The sequence below is a fragment of the Salmo salar genome, chromosome 20, assembly GCF_965601325.2.
Source record: "Salmo salar chromosome 20, fSalSal1, whole genome shotgun sequence".
Taxonomy (NCBI): Eukaryota; Metazoa; Chordata; class Actinopteri; order Salmoniformes; family Salmonidae; genus Salmo; species Salmo salar.
In genome coordinates, this window is record NC_138310.1 from 67,459,401 (window position 1) to 67,480,683 (window position 21,283).

Genomic DNA, 21,283 nt, shown 5'->3' on the forward strand with positions numbered 1-21,283 from the left:
CTAAACGTTGGTAAATGCTTCGTCAGATCTTTGTAAGCAATTCATCATCTCAGAATGGGTCTGAATCTGAAACCTCCAACAGACCTTCCTACACAGCCCAACGCCTCCTTCTGCCCCCACACAGCCTAATGCCTCCTTCTGCCCCCACACAGCCTAACGCCTCCACCTGCCCCCACACAGCCTAACGCCTCCATCTGCCCCCACACAGCCTAACGCCTCCTTCTGCCCCCACACAGCCTAACGCCTCCTTCTGCCCCCACACAGCCTAACGCCTCCTTCTGCCCCCACACAGCCTAACGCCTCCTTCTGCCCCCACACAGCCTAACGCCTCCTTCTGCCCCCACACAGCCTAACGCCTCCTTCTGCCCCCACACAGCCTAACGCCTCCTTCTGCCCCCACACAGCCTAACGCCTCCTTCTGCCCCCACACAGCCTAACGCCTCCTTCTGCCCCCACACAGCCTAACGCCTCCTTCTGCCCCCACACAGCCTAACGCCTACTTCTGCCCCCACACAGCCTAACGCCTCCTTCTGCCCCCACACAGCCTAACGCCTCCTTCTGCCCCCACACAGCCTAACGCCTCCTTCTGCCCCCACACAGCCTAACGCCTCCATCTGCCCCCACACAGCCTAACGCCTCCTTCTGCCCCCACACAGCCTAACGCCTCCTTCTGCCCCCACACAGCCTAACGCCTCCTTCTGTCGCCACACAGCCTAACGCCTCCTTCTGCCTCCACACAGCCTAACGCCTCCTTCTTCCCCCACACAGCCTAACGCCTCCTTCTGCCCCCACACAGCCTAACGCCTCCTTCTGCCCCCACACAGCCTAACGCCTCCTTCTGCCCCCACACAGCCTAACGCCTCCTTCTGCCCCCACACAGCCTAACGCCTCCTTCTGCCCCCACACAGCCTAACGCCTCCTTCTGCCCCCACACAGCCTAACGCCTCCTTCTGCCCCCACACAGCCTAACGCCTCCACCTGCCCCCACACAGCCTAACGCCTCCTTCTGTCCCCACACAGCCTAACGCCTCCTTCTGCCCCCACACAGCCTAACGCCTCCTTCTGCCCCCACACAGCCTAACGCCTCCTTCTGCCCCCACACAGCCTAACGCCTCCTTCTGCCCCCACACAGCCTAACGCCTCCTTCTGCCTAACTCCAGCCGACGCTTGGCATTGCTAATAGTGATCTTGTTTGCGGCTGCTCGGGCCATGGAAACCCATTTCATGAAACTCCCGACTAACAGTTCTTCTGCTGAAGTTGCTTCCCAGAGGCAGTTTGGAACTCGGTAGTGAGTGTTGCAACCGAGGACAGACGTTTTTACACGCTAGGCGCTTCAGCACTCTGTGGTGCCATTCTGTGAGCTTGTGTGGCCTACCACTTCGGGGCTGAGCCATGGTTGCTCCTAGATGTTTACACTTCACAATAACAGCACATACAGTTGACCGGGGCAGCTCTAGCAGGGCAGAAATTTGACAAACTGACTTGTTGGGAAGGTGGCATCCTGACAGTGCCACATTGAAAGTCACTGATCTCTTCAGTAAGGCCATTCTACTGCCAATGTTTGTCTATGGAGATTGCATGGCAGTGTGCTCGATATTATACACCCATCAGCAACGGGTGTGGTTTAAATAGCCAAATACAGTAATTTGAAGGGGTGTCCACATACTTTAATATACATAGTGTAGGTTGTTATCAACCAAGACAGTAAGAACCCCTGAAGCTAGCTAGCTTATTCATCAAGATAGATTCCTAAACTACTGTATGTTCCACTCACTAATGGTCCCCTATTTGCCTTGCATGTCCAGTTGTTGATGATGTAGTTCTTGTAGGCTTCATCAAGAGGAAAAACTATTTTAAAAGAGTAAACTTCACAAATCTTGAATGTTTTTGTTCAATACTTTTTTATTCATAATTCCCATCTCTACTTCACATCTACCAGAAAGCCATATTATCTTAGTTTCTATTAGGCAAAGTTCTTGGCAAGTCAAAACCCACGCACAGCGCAGGTTTGATTCTCTTGTCAGTGTGTGTACACTGCAGATATACACAACGTATACTTACAGTATATATATATTTCCACACTACCGTTCAAAAGTTGTCCTTGTTTTTGAAAGAAAAGCACTTTTTTGTCCATTAAAATAACATCAATTGATCAGAAATACAGTGTAGACATTGTTCATGCTGTAAATGGCTATTGTAGCTGGAAACGGAAGAGGCGACTCCAGGATGCTGGCCTTCTAGGCAGAGTTGCAAAAGAAAAAGCAATATCTCAGACTGGCCAATAAAAATAAAAGATTAAGATGGGCAAAAGAACACAGACACTGGACAGAGGAACTCTGCCTAGAAGGCCAGCATCCTGAAGTCGCCTCTTCAATGTTGATGTTGAGACTGGTGTTTTGTGGGTACTATTTAATGAATCTGCCAGTTGAGGACTTGCGAGGCGCCTGTTTCTCAAACTATACACTCTAATGTACTTGTCCTCTTGCTAAGTTGTGCACCGGGGCCTCCCACTACCCTTTCTATTCTGGTTAGAGCCAGTTTGCACTGTTCTGTGAAGGGAGTAGTACACAGCGTTGTACGAGATCTTCAGTTTCTTGGCAAATTTTCGCATGGAATAGCCATTTCTCAGAACAAGAATAGACTGACGAGTTTCAGTAGAAAGTTATTTGTTTCTGGCCATTTTGAGCCTGTAATCGAATCCACAAATGCTCCAACTAGTCTAAAGGAGGACAGTTTTATTGGTTTAATCAGCACCACAGTTTTCAGCTGTGCTAACATAATTGCAAAAGGGGTTTCTAATGATCAATTAGCCTTTTAAAATTATAAACTTGGAGCTAACACAACGTGCCATTGGAACACAGGACTGATGGTTGCTGATAATGGGCCTCTGTACGCCTATGTAGATATTCCATAAAAAAATCAGCTGTTTCCAACTACAATAGTTATTTACAACATTAACAATGTCTACACTGTATTTCTGATCAATTTGATGTTATTTTAATGGACAAAAAATTTGCTTTTCTTTAAAAAACAAGGACATTTCTAAGTGACCCCAAACTTTTAACGGTAGCGTATACCATGTATAAATCGAATTAAGATACATTCTACAGTTCAAAACTGGACAAAAAAACATACATTAGGTTTCTTTTTGAACTGAGCTAAACCAGTAAGATAATGCCAAGACACACTTGTAGAACGTTGCTATAAATTTGTTCAGTAGTCATTTTCAAGAAAGAGGTTGGGACTACTTTTGTGGGTTAGCCAGAGATTTCAGTACGAGTGGGACAGCGCCTTGCTACTGCTCTAATCGTAACAGCAAGGCAGATTTCAATTAATGTAGTCAGTGAAGCACACAATGTATGCAGTGTTGATGACAACAGAATGGCGCTGTCAAGACAGCTTTAGAGCAAAAATAGCTCAAGAATAGAATCATACAATCATACTTGGTAATGCAAAAAAATGTGTTAGCGCACACAAAAAAACAAACAAACAAACAAAACAGATCTATGAGAGGTCATGGGTTATATTTTTAGATAGTAATGGTGATTGAGTGGAATGTTGAATAATATGATTGAATATCCAGTGTTTTCTATGACAGGTCACTGTAATAGAGATGAAAAAACTAAAAGCTAAACACTTGATCTTGAGCTATCATCCATAAAGTCTATGAATTCTGTTACAATATGGTATAATGCTTGTTGTTTAAACAAACATAAACAATACCCTTATAACTAGTTCATAAGCACCACCATAAGATGTTTACTCATATGACACATAACATGTTATAATTCTGCATAACAGCTAATTACATACTTATAATCTAGTTGTAATGTTTTGTGGTATTGTCATGAATTGCAGAATGAGATTACTTTAAGTTAACAATTCGGAATGAATAACAATTAATACACCCATCTTATGCAGACATTCTAGATGCTAACATGATGAACCCATGGTATGTTACCATGCTTCTTTCAGATTATTTGAGATGGTCCATTTTAATTACTAAAATAAATACAGAAATCCAAGCAATTTTCTAACTCAAAAAGTCCATACACTTTAAAAATAAACAAAGCATTTCAGTCACATTTTCACATATGAAATATAATCACATATTTAAAAAAATACTCAGCATATCTTTCAGTATAATATAGCTTGATTGTGAAAGTGATTTCTATAAAACAGAAACATTTCCAACCACTGTGATTCAGATGTTAAGATTTCCATAAATGACCAATAATACACCTTGCCATATCAAAAGTCATCATATGACGCGCCACAGGAGAGCAAAGCCTAAAACATGCTTTCAGGATAACAAATCATTCACTAACTAGAGTCTTGCGTATAGTCTTGTCCACGAGCGATCACTTAGTCAGTAACTCACCAATGCAACGACAGCACACATTACAGCAGGGGGGTCAAACATACTCAAACAAACTCAAAATACTTTACTAAAACCAAATCGAAACAGTGTAGAAATTATACAATGGACTTACATTCATACAGTTTCTTGACCAGCTCGCTAATAATCACCGAAAGGAAAGCAAGACAGTCAGGGAGCATCGAAAATTATAAAATCAATAGTTAGAGGACCAATTATTTTGCCAAATTTGATGGCGAGAAAATATAGCCAATTTTCAAAGCTGCCCTCCAGACCTCGTTGAAGACCGAATGTGTGAATTTGTTTGACATCCCTACATTAAAGAGATAGATACCCACTCCTCCAAAGTCCACATACAACCCACACCTGTCCTGTCAAACCCTGAAATATCTAAGAGAGTAACACAAAGCTGGCTGGAATTGCTCTTTTGGGACTAACATTATCACATAATTACATCATCAAGTGAATAGAAATGTGTTGAATGGATGCTTGAGACATTTTATTTCAATCAAAGATACAGAGTAAGCATTCTATGTTGGATACAAGTAATACTTTTTAGAATGCGAAAAGGGCTTCCTTTTCACTATAACCTAATGGCTGAAATACCACTGAGTTTCTTTCATTCACTATTTGGAAGGTCCATAAAGTGCAATACTGTTTTTAGTGCTTTTATTACTGAGCTCTTGCCGCAGCTAGGGGTTACACTTCTTCAGACATTGCCTAGCTGAGGTTAATCCAGCAGGTATTTACTTACCTTTCAATAAATCAATGATAAATAAATCAATTATAAATTCTTTTGGTTCAATTTAATGAATTGTGTACAGATTCCAACACAAACATTGGACAGGGAGAATGGAGGAGCGTGTATGATTTGGAATAAGTGGGGACGCAGATTGTTGATAGGATAAGCAAAGAGAGTGTGTGTGGTTGAGTCAAGCCACTTGGCATGGACACAGAAATAACCATGTGGGGTTGATTGTAAACTGTTAGCCAGAGAGGCTAATGCAAGGCTGCATCCAAACGCATGGGCATGATGAAAGGCAGTTTGGCTACATCATGTACATCATGAAATGTTGAGACACATCCAAGTGTAGAATGATAGAAATGTCACTACAAATTAACACATGTGCACCCACACACAGAAACATACAGTACACTCAAGCACACTAGACATGTCACAGACATATCTGGCATGCTTTTCTGAAGAAACATTTTTCTTTATAAATTCTTGAACCCGCCTAGAGCTCTGATAACTTTCCTTTATACATAAATAAACAATAAATATCTGCAATGTGTATATATCTTGAAATATATAATAAATATACATATATTTCAAATATATTTATATAATTCTTTCCTTCTTCAAACATTTTTAAGAGATATAGTCACAGTTTAGTAATAAAACACTTACATAAGAACACAGGTCTCCCTAATTGTCTTGCTGCAGTATCCCTTTTTCAAGTATGACTGACTTCTTAGTCGGCATGCTGTCTTTTCCCACAGAAAAGACTACTGCTCAATTTGTACTACATTCTCGGGTCTTATGGATCTGTACAAACTCATTTAGATAAATGTGCAACAAATAATGGAACTGTGCATAAAACAAGTTGCCAGTAACTGATAAATGAAAGCTCTGTAATGTTGCCGTACTTTGAAAGTAGCAGTGACAGCAAGTTAACTAATTAATAAATTGATAAACACGTGTAGGCAAGCTATCATTCTTAGAAATTGGTCAAAATAGTTGATAAGTCTGATGGGGAATTGACTGCATTACCCAACTAGTACAATAGTTGTAATAGAACATAAAGCTCATTCATAAACATTCCAGAAGACTGTAAATTCCATAAATTCCTGTTGTTAACAGGAGATCCATTTGTTACCAAGCATGGATGTTTTGATGCACCACAATACATATCCTCTCTATCTCCAATAACATCCTGCAATCTTTTAACTTTTCTCTGTATTGAGTACCTGTGAGAAGGACCCTGCTCCACCTAAATCAATCATTACTCATATTCTAACACAACAGCCTAGCTCTAGGTGATTAGGGAAACCAGCCCTGATGCACTGTTGAGCACCGGAAAAAACAAGGCAGTAGAGACATTTCAGTGGAACTGTGCTTCCATATACAGTGAGGGAAAAAAGTATTTGATCCCCTGCTGATTTTGTACGTTTGCCAACTGACAAAGAAATTATCAATCTATAATTTTAATGGTAGGTTTATTTGAACAGTGAGAGACAGAATAACAACAAAAAAATCCAGAAAAACGCATGTCAAAAATGTTATAAATTGATTTGCATTTTAATGAGGGAAATAAGTATTTGACCCCCTCTCAATCAGAAAGATTTCTGGCTCCCAGGTGTCTTTTATACAGGTAACGAGCTGAGATTAGGCACACACTCTTAAAGGGAGTGCTCCTAATCTCAGTTTGTTACCTGTATAAAAGACACCTGTCCACAGAAGCAATCAATCAGATTCCAAACTCTTCACCATGGCCAAGACCAACAAGCTCTCCAAGGATGTCAGGGACAAGATTGTAGACCTACACAAGGCTGGAATGGGCTACAAGACCATCGCCAAGCAGCTTGGTGAGAAGGTGACAACAGTTGGTGCGATTATTCGCAAATGGAAGAAACACAAAAGAACTGTCAATCTCCCTCGGCCTGGGGCTCCATGCAAGATCTCACCTCGTGGAGTTGCAATGATCATGAGAACGGTGAGGAATCAGCCCAGAACTACACGGGAGGATCTTGTCAATGATCTCAAGGCAGCTGGGACCATAGTCACCAAGAAAACAATTGGTAACACACTACGCCGTGAAGGACTGAAATCCTGCAGCACCCGCAAGGTCCCCCTGCTCAAGAAAGCACATATTACATGCCCGTCTGAAGTTTGCCAATGAACATCTGAATGATTCAGAGGACATCTGGGTGAAAGAGTTGTGGTCAGATGAGACCAAAATAGAGCTCTTTGGCATCAACTCAACTCTCCGTGTTTGGAGGAGGAGGAATGCTGCCCATGACCCCAAGAACACCATCTCCTCCGTCAAACATGGAGGTGGAAACATTATGCTTTGGGGGTGTTTTTCTGCTAAGGGTACATGACAACTTCACCGCATCAAAGGGACAATGGACGGGGCCATGTACCATCAAATCTTGGGTGAGAACCTCCTTCCCTCAGCCAGGGCATTGAAAATGGGTCGTGGATGGGTATTCCAGCATGACAATGACCCAAAACACACGGCCAAGGCAACAAAGGAGTGGCTCAAGAAGAAGCACATTAAGGTCCTGGAGTGGCCTAGCCAGTCTCCAGACCTTAATCCCATAGAAAATCTGTGGAGGGAGCTGAAGGTTCGAGTTGCCAAACGTCAGCCTCGAAACCTTAATGACTTGGAGAAGATCTGCAAAGAGGAGTGGGACAAAATCCCTTCTGAGATGTGTGCAAACCTGGTGGCCAACCACAAGAAATGTCTGACCTCTGAGGGTTTTGCCACCAAGTACTAAGTCATGTTTTGCAGAGGGGTCAAATACTTATTTCCCTCATTAAAATGCAAATCATTTTATAACATTTTTGACATTTGTTTTTCTGGATTTCTTTGTTGTTATTCTGTCTCTCACTGTTCAAATAAACCTACCATTAAAATTATAGACTGATCATTTCTTTGTCAGTGGGCAAACATACAAAATCAGCAGGGGATCAAATACTTTTTTCCCTCACTGTATATATACACTATAATATCTTTGCTGGTGATCCTACTACTCTAGAGCATGGTCTGTGGCCAAGATCAGAGGGTTTAATAAAAGGGACACTGCAGCGTGGACCTTGAGGAGATGGTCGGTTTGGAACAGTCAAGGGAGTGTAGAAAGCCTAGAGACTGTAGGACCCCTTTTGTTCCTCTTTAGACACTCACAGAGCAGGAATGGAACTACAGACAGACGCTCATCGAGAGGAGTTAGGTTGAGGAGTAAAATCACACGCTGAGCTTTTGTTGTCCTCTATTCCCCACATGGCAACGGCTGATAGGACGATGTCCTTCCAACATTAAAAGACAAAAAAAATAAGACAGATGTGGGGTCAAGGTAAGCTGGGCTGTCACCTTCCCACAATGCTTCAGTGCTGTGGGAACACCACTGTTAATTTCCTTTCTGTGATATGGGGCACTTCCTGTCCATAGTCTGACTTGCGCGGTCATGACCTCTGTGAGCTGGGAGGGGGGGGGGGGGGGGGGTCAGCCGGCAGGCCATCCCTGTCACACTGGGGCCAGCTCGCCTCGCGGTCGGTCGATCTCTTGTCTCTCTTTGTTCGTTTGCATACTTACACACAAACAGCTCCTATATTGCACACCATGCCCTCATGGCCTAAGGTCGTATGTCAGTGGTAACGGCTTCTTTTCTCCTCAGCTTCTGAGCTGTAGTCCCTTAAGTCAATGCCCCTTTGAAGGTTCGATAGAGAGTCTTTCATCTGTAGAGGAAAACAGAACAAATTAAAACACCCCAAAGAACTATAATCATAGTTTCTTATGAAAAATATATTTCACACTTTGAGACCCTGCACAAAAACCTAAAGAATTTCACACTTGGCCTTGTGTTAATGCCTGTTACTGTATCTGTCTTCTGTGTTCCCTACCTGGTCTAATAGTGCCACTGTTCCCTCCTAGTGCCACTGTTCCCTCCTAGTGCCACTGTTCCCTCCTAGTGCCACTGTTCCCTCCTAGTGCCACTGTTCCCTCCTAGTGCCACTGTTCCCTCCTAGTGCCACTGTTCCCTCCTAGTGCCACTGTTCCCTCCTAGTGCCACTGTTCCCTACTAGTGCCACTGTTTCCTACTAGTGCCACTGTTTCCTACTAGTGCCACTGTTTCCTACTAGTGCCACTGTTTCCTACTAGTGCCACTGTTTCCTACTAGTACCACTGTTCCCTACTAGTACCACTGTTCCCTACTAGTACCACTGTTCCCTACTAGTAGCACTGTTCCCTACTAGTAGCACTGTTCCCTACCTGGTCTAATAGTACCACTGAGGATTTGATGATCTCTCTCCACTTCTGCAGCTCAGCATCATGGTAACGCTGTTGGGACTTCAGGAGCTGGGCCCACTCCATCTGCGTCTGGGGCAGTTTACTAGACAGAAACACACACATACTGTCAAACACACCCAGATGCCACGGCCAAGAGCAACTCCAAGCTAAGCATTGTTCAGGGGCAATTCTGCAGCATAAGTGTTTTGTGATTGGGAAAACAGGCTAAAGCCCATGTGGTTGTCAAGTAAAACTAAACAGACATATGCAGTTTGGGTTTGACTAAGTACACGGTCATATACATTCCAGTATTATGTAGGCAATAGGCATAACGCTAAAAACCTATAGATGGTTAGCGTACTTCTCATGTATTCGCAGCCCTTGCCAGGTGGTAAGAGGCTGTGCAGAATACTCCAGCATCCACAGCTTATAGAACAGCATCATGTTGAGCAAAACCAGCAAAACCAGGCTGAGGGAGGAGAGGAAAACAGAAGAATGTAAGGGACAAAGGAAAGAAGATGAGTAATGAAAGATACAGAGGTGCCTTAGCCTGTATATTCAGCATCCATTTTCTGCAGTCAAGTGACTTAGTGGCTTCATGGGTGGAATGTTATTAATATTTGTAATAATTTCATAATTAAGAAACATTTTTTTTTTTAAATACGCCAAAAATACGGTCTTTCTATGTCAAGCGGTTTTGTTATTTCAGTCTTCTGTGACGTACACTATATATGCAAAAGTATGTGGACACCCTTTCAAATGAGAGGATTCGGCTATTTCAGCCACACCAGGTGCTGACAGGTGTATAAAATCGAGCACAAAGCCATGCAAACATTGGCTGTAGAATGGCCTTACTTAAGAGATCAGTGACTTTCAACGTGGCACTGTCATAGGATGCCACCTTTCCAACAAGTCAGTTGGTCAAATATCTGCCCTGCTAAAGTTGCCCCGGTCAACAGTAAGTGCTGCTATTGTAAGGTGGACATGTCTAGGAGCAACAACGGCTCAGAGGCAAAGTGGTAGGCCACCAAGCTCACAGAACGACACTGCCGAGTGCTGAAGCGAGTAGCATGTAAAAATCATCTGTGTTCGGTTGCAACACTCACTACCGAGTTCCAAACTGTCTCTGGAAGCAACGTCAGCGAAATAACTGGTCGTTGGGAGCTTCATGAAATGGGTTTCCATGGCCGAGCAGCCGCACACAAGCCTAAGATCACCATGCGCAATGCCAAGCTGGATCTTTCCGCCATTGGATGCTAGAGCAGTGGAAACGCTTTCTCTGGAGTGATGAATCACACTTCATCATCTGGCAGTCTGACAGACAATTCTGGGTATGGCGGATGCCAGGAGAATGCTACCTGCTCCAATGCATACTACCAGCTCTAAAGTTTGGAGGAGGAGGCATAATGGTCTAGGGCTGTTTATCATGGTTCAGGCTAGGCCCCTTAGTTCCATTGAAGGGTAATCTTAACGCTACAGCATACAATGACCTAGACCATTGTCAGGGATTTCTTCGTCGGAGGACGATATAGCGAAATCATCGTCGGAAAAAGATGACCAAAATGCAGCAGGGTTGTGATAGTTCATTTTTGAACATTTAATAAACTCAAAAACGAACATACAAAATAACAAAACGAACTCACGATTTACAGAGAGTCCTGTTAGGCTTACACACGCTAAACACGAAACAATCTCCCACAAATACACAGACAAACACACCCAACTAATATAGGACTTCCAATCAAAGGCAACACCACACAGCTGCCTTCAATTGGAAGTCCACCCCAATTAACTCAACATAGAAACAGATCAACCAGACTACACATAGAAATACATCAACATAGACCATAACTCAAAACCCGGAAATAATAAATCAAACGCCCTCCTAACTAACACACCACCCTGAACCACATAATACAAATACCCTCTGCCACGTCCTGACCAAATTAAATGACAATTAACCCTTATACTGGCCAGGACGTGACACCATTCTGTGTTTCTAACTTTGTGGCAACAGTTTTTTCCTGTTTCAGCATGACATGCCCCTGCACAAAGTGAGGTCCATACAGAAATGGTTTGTTGAGATCTGTGTGGAAGAACTTGACTGGCCTGTACAGAGCCCTGACCTTAACCCCACGAACACCTTTGGGATGAATTAGAATGCCGAATTCGGGCCTAATCGCCCAACATCAGTGCCCGACCTCACCAATGCTCTTGTGGTTGAATAGAAGCAAGTCCCCGCAGCAATTTTCCAACATCTAGTGGAAAGACTTCCCAGAAGAGTGGAAGCTGTTTTGGCAGCAAAGGGGGGACCAAATCCATAGTAATGCCTATGATTTTGGAATGAGATGTTCGACGAGCAGGTTTCCACATACTTTTGGTATTGAAGTGTAATATTGGGATGCAAACTCAGAATTGAAGACACTTCAACTCTATATCTGACATGGTACAGGTGTCTTATTGTTTTAAGCCCATAACCATGTGTTTGAGGTGTATACTTTTATTTCAAAGTACATTTGTTTAAGACTACCAAGAAACACCCTGATTTAGCCCATTACAGTAAAAGGTTAATGAACCAGTTACAATGAGGGAGGAGTATGTTTTCTAGTCAGGGCTAAGTGGTTTATCATTAGACAGATGTACCTTAGACAGATCCTATGGCAAGCAATGAAAGGAGAGGAGAGAGGAATCAAATTCAGAACATAATTTTTTTTTTTTTAAACCAGAATCAGATTTTTGCTAACTACTAAAGATTTAAAAGAGTTGAACTGAGACAACTACAAATGAAACACAAATTATGAAGGTGGATCTGAAAGTGAGTGTGTATGCTGTATGTGTGTGTGTGTGTGTGTGTGTGTGTGTGTGTGTGTGTGTGTGTGTGTGTGTGTGTGTGTGTGTGTGTGTGTGTGTGTAGGAGTGTGTGTGAGATAGAGTGTACTCACACAAAGCTGATGATGAGCAGCAGTTTGGAGACACTGTAGAGGGCAAAGCCTCCAGGGAGGTGCTCAGGCATGTGCCTGGTCTGAGTGGAACCTGAGGGGGGCAGACCAAACACAGACAGGGTCAACTTGATATATTTAACACAATATACATTTGTGGAAATATATAAGAGTGTATGTAATGTATGTACTGTGGCAGACCAGGGGGTTTGGTCAAGATGTTTACCCATATCAGACACGGACAGAGAAGGATTAGCTCAGTTTCAAGGGTGTTTATTTAAATAATAGACCAAATAGAAAATAACAGGTCTCCTCCATGGGACCCTCTCCGGGACACCGTCTTCCGGGTCTGGCTGTATCCTGTCGGGCACAAAACTCCCTCTTCTTACCTCTGCAATTGTCAACAATAACACGGGAGTCCTTTCTTCCCCCCACTCTCCCTGTGTGCTGCCTTTCTGGCAGCTTTATGGCCTTGCACAGCTGGTGAGCAATCCCCCCTAATTAGTCCTGGCTGGAGAGCCCGTCGAGACCTGGCACGTCCAGCAGATGGAGCCATCACCTCGTGATGTATACTCCATCTGTTACCAGGCCTCGACGAGTCTCCCCCTGGTGGCTGACCTGCTGTACGCCACAGTACCTTATGAAAGTGTATAAGAATGAAAAGTGTCTAAGAGTATTAAAAGTGTCCCCCTGCCATCTGACCTGTCACGCCCACATGTTTGATGCGGTGGATGACCTCGTCGTCGGTTGGCGTGGTGACAGGGCTGAGGAGGGCATCGTCCAGGTGCTGGCTCCGTAATTGGACCAGTGGTCTTTTCCTCCGCCTCACAGACGTCTTCACCACCTTGACCTTGGGAGAGGGCCGGGCCGACTCCAACACCACATCCTCCACCTTCGACAGCTCCAACTCTGACAGGGCACACAGAAGCAGTTTCTACTTTCATACATTAGGATGGTTTACGGTCATCAGATTAAATGTTGCTGAACATTTGGTGTGACAGACTTAACAGCTGGTAGAGGAACTTACCAAGATGGCGGAAGTTCTCGTCCAGCCCGCTCCAGAAGTTCTTCTCGATGAAGCCCTTCACTAATCCCCATGGCTGTTTTCTGTAACGTAGCTCAGTGGACACCCTAGTGACAAGACAGGCAGTGTTTCTAAATTAACTTCTAATAGTTTCAAGAGCCACATGTTATTCCAACAGCTGCTATGATAAGGCCCTCCTCACCTTAACCGGCACTTGTTCTTGGCCACCCGTGTCAGCATGTAACGGTTGAGCGTGTAGAAGTAGTCGTGGTAGGGCACATCGTGTGTGATGACCTCAGCATCGATGATGTAGCACTCACTCTCATGGCTGGCCTTGTACAGTGTCTGGGTCTCTGTGACAGTGGCTGTCTTGGGGGCCAGCGGGTTGGACAGGGAGATGGTGTACATGATCTCTCTCGTCTGGTTCCCCGCTGCATCGTCCTTCTTCCAGGAATGAAACACTATATCTGTGTGGCGTTATATGTATACACATTCTATCACTACATTGTCACAGGACAACACCAATGGAAGAGCCAATAATGTGATGCTGACACTAACGCCAACAAACAGAATGTCTGACTAACCAGAGAACCTGCGCTGCTCCATGAAGTCGGTCATAAACTGTGATTCTGTGAAGAGGATGTCGTACATCTTGTCCACACTGAACTTGTAAACCTCATCGATGTACTGTCTCCCTTTAAGGTCATCGTGGAATGCCTGCACTTCCCCTGCTGGAGAGCCATAAAGGGAAACACACTTTAGATTTAAGTGCCCTATAGGGGACATAATATCATATGGTGACAGTATTACCAAAACTTAGCGGCATCACAGAAGAGCCTGTTTCAAGCAATATACAGTATATATGCAGCAAATCTGTTAATGGACGGAAGATTGAAACCGTACCCTCGTCGTGGGTCTCTGAGGAGTCGCTGAGTTCGGTGGGGATGTCTTCATTGTCGTTGAAGTCTAGGGAGGTTGAGGGCACCAGGCCGCTGGCCTCCGCTAGCCTCTGCTCCAGCACCAGGGGCAAGGCCAGCAGCTCCCCGTCAGGGAGGCAGTCGATGTATTCGTCTGGAGGGAGGTCAAACTAGGACACAGAGGAGGAGGGGGTCAGTCACTAGAAAAACACTGTAGGATACTACAGTACATAGTTATGAGTAGGATGGTCTGTGTTCATTTTTTTATGTTAATTCAGTTCTGGTGATCAAATTACAAAAAACATTCGGTTGCGTTAACTGTATTCCCCATATGCAGGCTATAGGCAGAATAACAAATGCATTTCCCCTCCATCAAAACAAATCACAAAACAGTAATTGATTTAACCTCTGACCTCTATTATGTCGCTGAGACTCACAGAGAGGGGCTCGCTGCTGATGGTTGAGCTGATGATGCATTTCTTGTGTATGGATGGTGGGCTGCCCTCGTGCTTGGCCTCGGCACTGCTCTTAGACAAGTTGTCATTACTGATCTCATTCTCCTCGTTAGGGATCTCCTCACAGAACCTACACCACCATCGTAGGGGAACAGAGACCAGCTGGAGGTTAGGGTTATGAGTTCTGGAGTATTGCTTTTACATGATAATGGACAGAGGGCTGAGAGGGATGTGAAGCAGGGCTGAGAGGGGTATGTGTGTGTGTGTTTGTGTGTTAGTGTTTGAGTGTGTATGTGTGTTTGTGTGTGAGTGTGTACAGTTGAAGTCGGAAGTTTACATACACCTTAGCCAAATACATTTAAACTCAGTTTTTCACAATTCCTGACATTTAATCCTAGTAAGAATTCCCTGTCTTAGGTCAGTTAGGATCACCATTATATTTTAAGAATGTGAAATGTCAGAATAATAGTAGAGAGAATGATTTATTTCAGCTTTTGTTTCTTTCATCACATTTCCAGTGGGTCAGAAGTTTACATACACTCAATTAGTATTTGGTAGCATTGCCTTTATATTATTTAACTTGGGTCAAACATTTCGGGTAGCCTTCCACAAGCTTCCCAGAATAAGTTGGGTGGATTTTGGCCCATTCCTCCTGACAGAGCTGGTGTCACTGAGTCAGGTTTGTAGGCCTCCTTGCTCACACCTGCTTTTTCAGTTCTGCCCACAAATTTTCTATAGGCTTGAGGTCAGGGCTTTGTGATGGCCACTCCAATACCTTGACTTTGTTGTCCTTAAGCCATTTTGCCACAACTTTGGAAGTATGCTCAGGGTCATTGTCCATTTGGAAGAGCCGTTTGCAACCAAGCTTTAACTTCCTGACTGATGTCTTGAGATGTTGCTTCAATATATCCACATAATTTTCCTACCTCATGATGCCATCTATTTTGTGAAGTGCACCAGTCCCTACTGCAGCAAAGCACCCCCACAACATGATGTTGCCATCCCTGTGCTTCACGGTTGGGATGGTGTTCTTCGGCTTGCAAGCGTCCCCCTTTTTCCTCCAAACATAACAATGGTCACTATGGCCAAACAGTTCTATTTTTGTTTCATCAGACCAGAGGACATTTTTCCAAAAAATACGATCTTTCTCCCCATGTGCAGTTGCAAACCGTAGTCTGGCTTTTTTATGGCGGTTTTGGAGCAGTGGCTTCTGCCTTGCTGAGCGGCCTTTCAGGTTATGTCGATATAGGACTCGTTTTACTGTGGATATAGATAATTTTGTACCTGCTTCCTCCAGCATCTTCACAAGGTCCTTTGCTGTTGTTCTGGGATTGATTTGCACTTTTCGCACCAAAGTATGTTCATCTCTAGGAGACAGAACACGTCTCCTTCCTGAGCGGTATGACGGCTGCGTGGTCCCATGGTGTTTATACTTGCGTACTATTGTTTGTACAGATGAACTTGGTACATTCAAGCATTTGGAAATTGCTCCCAAGGATGAACCAGACTTGTGGAGGTCTACAATTGCTTTTCTGAGGTCTTGGCTGACTTCTATAGATTTTCCCATGATGTCAAGCAAAGAGGCACTGAGTTTGAAGGTAGGCCTTGAAATACATCCACAGGTACACCTCCAATTGACTCAAATGATGTCAATTAGCCTATCAGAAGCTTCTAAAGCCATGACATCATTTTCTGGAATTTTCCAAGCTGTTTAAAAGCACAGTCAACTTAGTGTATGTAAACTTCTGACCCACTGGAATTGTGATACAGTGAATTATAAGTGAAATAATCTGTCTATAAACAATTGTTGGAAAAATTACTTGTGTCATGCACAAAGTAGATGTCCTAAACGACTTGCCAAAACTATAGTCTGTTCACAAGAAATTTGTGGAGTTGTTGAAAAACAAGTTTTAATGACCCCAACCTAAGTGTATGTAAACTTCTGACTTCAACTGTACTTCAGTAATGAGGCCAGCCTCTCATAACAACCCGCAGCAGAACAAGGGCGTCTTTATCAACCATGGTAATTGATGAGGCAGTGTTTATATCTGTAGCCATGGAAACCACACCCACCCCATGGTGTTGAAGTCGTCGTCAGGGTGAACATAGTCCTCGTCGTCACTGGTCAGGCCAAGCTCGTTGCCATAACACTGATGGACAAAGTGCCATAGCTCTTTGGGGCACAGGGGCTAGAGCACAGGGTTAGAAACGGCACTCAGAAGGGCAGAGACTTGGATTCAGTGGAAAAGAAAAGTATCAATATAGTGAACATGTAGATCTATTTGTGATGAGGTTAATTGAGGTTGCTGGCTTACTTTGTCCAGCAGTGCATTCTGCCATAACCTGAACATCATCATGTAGGTCCTGTCCCGTGCTCCAAATGAGGTGAGAAAGTGCTGTGGGGAGAGAATTAAAATAATGAGTTTGTATCAGGTCAAAAAATATGCTTTGAAATGAGGCTGAGGAGAAAGTTTGAGCCTCCTTTCAGTCAGTGACTGCCAAAGATCCAGTCCCTGTCCTGTCTTACCTTCTCACCGTCTGTGGACACCTGGATGGCGTTGGGGATGAGGCGGGCTGTCTTCTCCTTTGTCATGGTGCAGACGTCCTTCAGCCTCACCGTCAGCTGCACACACATGCAAATAAATATATCTGTTGAACAATACTGAAAAATCTACTGTGCTGCAAACCATAGAAATACAGTCAATTACATTTCAATACCGCAAACTAACCAACACCAGAGACATATAGATAAGGTTAAAAGAACAGAAAGCCCCACGTAGAGGCCCAGTGCGTACCAGCGTTTCCCAGCGGAAGATGTTGCTATAAAAACAGATCCAGTTTTCTGAGAGGTAGAGTCGGCCCTGCAGGAGGATGTCTCGTTGCAGGGCGCAGGAGTAATCTGCCAGCAGAGGTCAAAGATCAGAGCCCAGGAAGAATACATAATCTACCCATCAAGGTCAGGGTTAATTCTATTTCAATATAGTCAATTCAGAAGATGAATTACCTGAATTGATAGTTTAAATGGAATTGACTCCAACCAGCCAACGCTAACTTGACCAAAACCAAGCTGATGTCCTATATCCACCATATTGATGACCTAACTGGCCTTAGTGGCCTAGCACTTTGTGTTAGTAACTCACCCACGATAAGTCGCTCTGTGTCCGGTAGCTGCTTGAAGAGCTTCCTGAAGTCCTCATTACGCTGTTTGTATGTGGGGCTCAACACCTGGAGAGACAGAGAGCAACAATTGTAACCTATTAGAGAGGGACGACTCACACATATATTCCTGAACACACACTCTCTCGCTCACATACACACACACTGGACTACATCCATTTTCACAAGTGCATTTTAAACCAGACTTGATACCAAGCACGATCCCCTCTTGACATTTTGCCACTTCAGGACATCCAATAAGCATGCTTTTGATTAACATGAGCATTCCTAATGTGAGTCACATTCCCAAGACAACAATATATGGTAACATCAATGTACTGTATGAACACACACAATGGTGCTTTGTGCAGCAACAGTTTATATGTAGGACAGAGGGAGACAAAGACACACATCAAACCTGCTACATTAGCAAACCCTTATAGCCATAGTTTATCTTATAAAACCTAGTCTGGTTGGTTGTTGGTTTAGGTCATGAGAAGAAATGTTCAATTCTCACACAAAGGAATTCATTCTCTCTTGTTACATTCTCAGACATTTGGGTAAATCTTATCTTGGGCCTGGATTCAGAGGGCAGGCTTGTTTAAAGAGGGAAGTATTGCTGTGACCCACAGCCAGACGCCTTCTGAGTGTGAGTGCAGGGGTGAGTGCTCTATGTATCTAAGTCAGATGCTGTCTTTGAGTAGGAACAGCTTCAGGAAACAATGCCTGCGAATACAGTAACCAAAGACATCCCTTCAGGGGAAAAACCTCTCACTACTTCAATCTGAAGGAACACAACAGACTGTTCACATTAACATCATCTAGCTATATGTTCAATACTCATATAACAACAACAGCCCAGAATGGATAGAAATAATCTGTTTCTGTTAAACTATGAATGAAAACCAGTGGTGCCTGTCAAGAAAACTTGATCAATTCGAGAACTTTGAAGACTGGAATTATGAATTACGCGCCAGACATTTTTACTGTCTAGAAATGTTCACAGAAAGTACTCTCTATAACTGCCTAAAATATCAAGAGTATTAGAGCCTCCCTTTCATAACAAATGCCTGTCTATGCCCCTTAAATTGCAGCCTTCTTACTTTGTCCAGGGAAAGGGTCAATGCATACTATGGGAATGCAAATAGCTACTGACTTCATTTAATTTGCCTGCCAAAATATAATTGGGTCAGGGAGCCACAGAGTTATGCTCTTGGCACAGGTACAGTACAAAAACCGCCCATCCAAACCTTCTCCCCCCTCTTCCCTCCCCGCCGCTCCCCCTCCTGGCATCAGCTCTCTGGGGGGGGGGTCAGTAACTTACTGCAGGGACCTCCTCTGACTCCAAGTTCTGGTCTGGGGGGTCCGAGGTGGCCCAGCCCCACTCCCACCCAAACTCTTCCTGTGCCGGATCCTGTGGGAGCCACCCAGCCAGGGCTTCATCCAGCTCCAGTACTGCCTCCCAGTCCGACGGCAGTCCCATGTGAGCCTCCATACTCCATAGACTACCCTCCGACACCTAAACCCGTGGTGCCCCCGTGGGGTGCTCAGAACGGTGGATTTCAATGCTGGTGATCCAGTGGTCCAGGTCTGCTGCAGACAAACAGACAGAGCTGTTGTGTGTCCAGTGGCTGTGGCTTGGAGACTGCTGTGATTGAACCTGGTATGGGTGCTACTCCCTTTCAGTGTGAAAGCTGGACCCGGCTGACTGCTGCCACATGAATCCAGTCGTTTCTCCTTCAGCTGTTGGCACTCTAGTAACCCTGGCCACAAGTCTTTTATTATAATAGCAGCTCTGGCAGGTAGGCGTGTGCGGTCAGGGGGTGTAACGCTGTCCAGATCCAGACGCCTCAGAGCGCCTTGGTGAGCGCAGCTCAGACACACCAGCAGCGAAAGCAAAGAAATATCCTTGGTAAAGAGAAAAACAGAGCGAAAGAGAAAGAAAGAGAGATAGTTTCCTAACTGGAAAGTGGTGCAGTCCCGTCTCGCTGGCTGACAAGGTGATTGAGTTACAGAGGACAGATGTGCACACAACCTTCAGTTACCTCCACACTCCGTGAGGAAAAACAAGTCCATTAATCTTGAGTGGTGCGGCATGGAGTCGCGTGCCAAGACTTGCGGCTCAGTCTAATGCAGTTGGAGCAGTGTAGTTCTGGGAGTATGTCCCCTGTCGTTGTCCTTGACCATTCAGGTATTAGAGAGCAATAGCATAGGAGGGTTAACACATTTAGAGGTGTTACTATCACTAAACCCCCCTGGAACCCTGTGTCCTACTTCCCTACTCTCTATCCCCCACAACTCCCCCTTAAGGTCAGTAATGCACTCCTGAAACCAGATCCCTGTCAGTGACTACGACCAGACTAGACAGACAGGCACAGAGATTGGTTCTCATCTGACTATGAGCTTGGCAAATCAACCTATCAGCACAGTGGTGAGAGGTTGACACAATGATATAATACATCAGCAACAAAACAAACACTGTGGCTTCAATTGGAACTCCATTAGGCTCACTTGTGATTGGTAACATCTGTGCCCCGGAATTCAGAAACAAATTCCACACCTTTCCTGCTTACGCAATTTCCACAAGCCCACTCAACATCAACATCTAGCCAAATCAGTGAGAAGAAACAAGCTGTTGAAAACCATTCAGATCATTCACAGATCCCTCTCAGACGTGAACAGCCTTCACCCTGTTGAAAATGCCTCCTCAGCCCGTGAATAACGTTTCTTCAGACGTTTGCGACCTGGGCCCACTGTCTTCCAAAACTGCATTCAAGATGTCAGATAACCGAGTAGTATCTGAATTCAACGTTTTTCCAAGAGCTTTTCCCAAAAATGAAAATGAAGACTAATGCAAATGCAGAAGCTATTGATTCGACTATCTCCGTTCTTCTCCAGGTGACAATGTGACAAGTCCTAAGACAGTGTAGCTGCCAGGTGATGACGGGGATATAGACAGTCCCTGAGGTGGCGGTTAACCATTAACCTGCTGGGTAAACAGTGAGAGATGTCGGAGACAGGTACAGTCAACCAGGGTGGGGCCCCATTCTTTTAAGGGGGCGGTTAAATATCCATTCCCATAAACAATGAGGCCAGTCTCTCACCCCACTGACAGTAGGTTGCTACAAACCACTCTGGAGAGGAGTGGCCAGGAAGGTGTATGCGTATGTATATTTGATTGCATGTGTGTGAGGACTTCCATCTTCATTGGAAACAAACTAAGTGCCACTGTCAAGGGAGTGTGCATGAATGTGTGTTTGTATATGTGTGAAGACATCCGTCTCTATCTGAAACACACTATTCCTTGACACTTTCCCTGCCAACGGCGTGTTGATGGTGGGAGGGGGAGGAACCAGATGTGGGAACAGCTCAGCAGAGAGGGGCTGTCTGGTTTAGAA

The 21,283-nt window shown here is 44.4% G+C and overlaps 1 protein-coding gene across 3 annotated transcripts in view; it reads right to left on the minus strand.

Annotated features, from left to right (window-relative positions):
- Positions 1-4,863: 4,863 nt before the first annotated feature.
- The window catches only part of LOC106581103 (protein Aster-B), a 70,642-nt gene continuing 54,222 nt past the window's right edge, over positions 4,864-21,283 (minus strand). Inside the window, exons 1-16 of one of the 3 annotated variants that reach the window (XM_082966686.1) lie at positions 19,210-20,852; positions 17,870-17,954; positions 17,525-17,628; positions 17,257-17,352; positions 17,045-17,125; positions 16,803-16,918; positions 14,712-14,859; positions 14,261-14,444; positions 13,942-14,088; positions 13,560-13,824; positions 13,361-13,464; positions 13,036-13,242; positions 12,337-12,427; positions 9,756-9,863; positions 9,377-9,497; positions 4,864-8,841 (exon numbers count right to left, since the gene is read on the minus strand). In XM_082966686.1, coding sequence (XP_082822812.1) covers positions 8,752-8,841; positions 9,377-9,497; positions 9,756-9,863; positions 12,337-12,427; positions 13,036-13,242; positions 13,361-13,464; positions 13,560-13,824; positions 13,942-14,088; positions 14,261-14,444; positions 14,712-14,859; positions 16,803-16,918; positions 17,045-17,125; positions 17,257-17,352; positions 17,525-17,628; positions 17,870-17,954; positions 19,210-19,380 — 2,118 coding nt within the window. In that variant the 5' untranslated portion in view covers positions 19,381-20,852 and the 3' untranslated portion in view covers positions 4,864-8,751. Of the gene's footprint in view, positions 8,842-9,376; positions 9,498-9,755; positions 9,864-12,336; positions 12,428-13,035; positions 13,243-13,360; positions 13,465-13,559; positions 13,825-13,941; positions 14,089-14,260; positions 14,445-14,687; positions 14,860-16,802; positions 16,919-17,044; positions 17,126-17,256; positions 17,353-17,524; positions 17,629-17,869; positions 17,955-19,209; positions 20,853-21,283 lie in introns of those variants that run through there. The other 2 variants (XM_082966684.1, XM_045703856.2) reach the window with 2 other exon arrangements.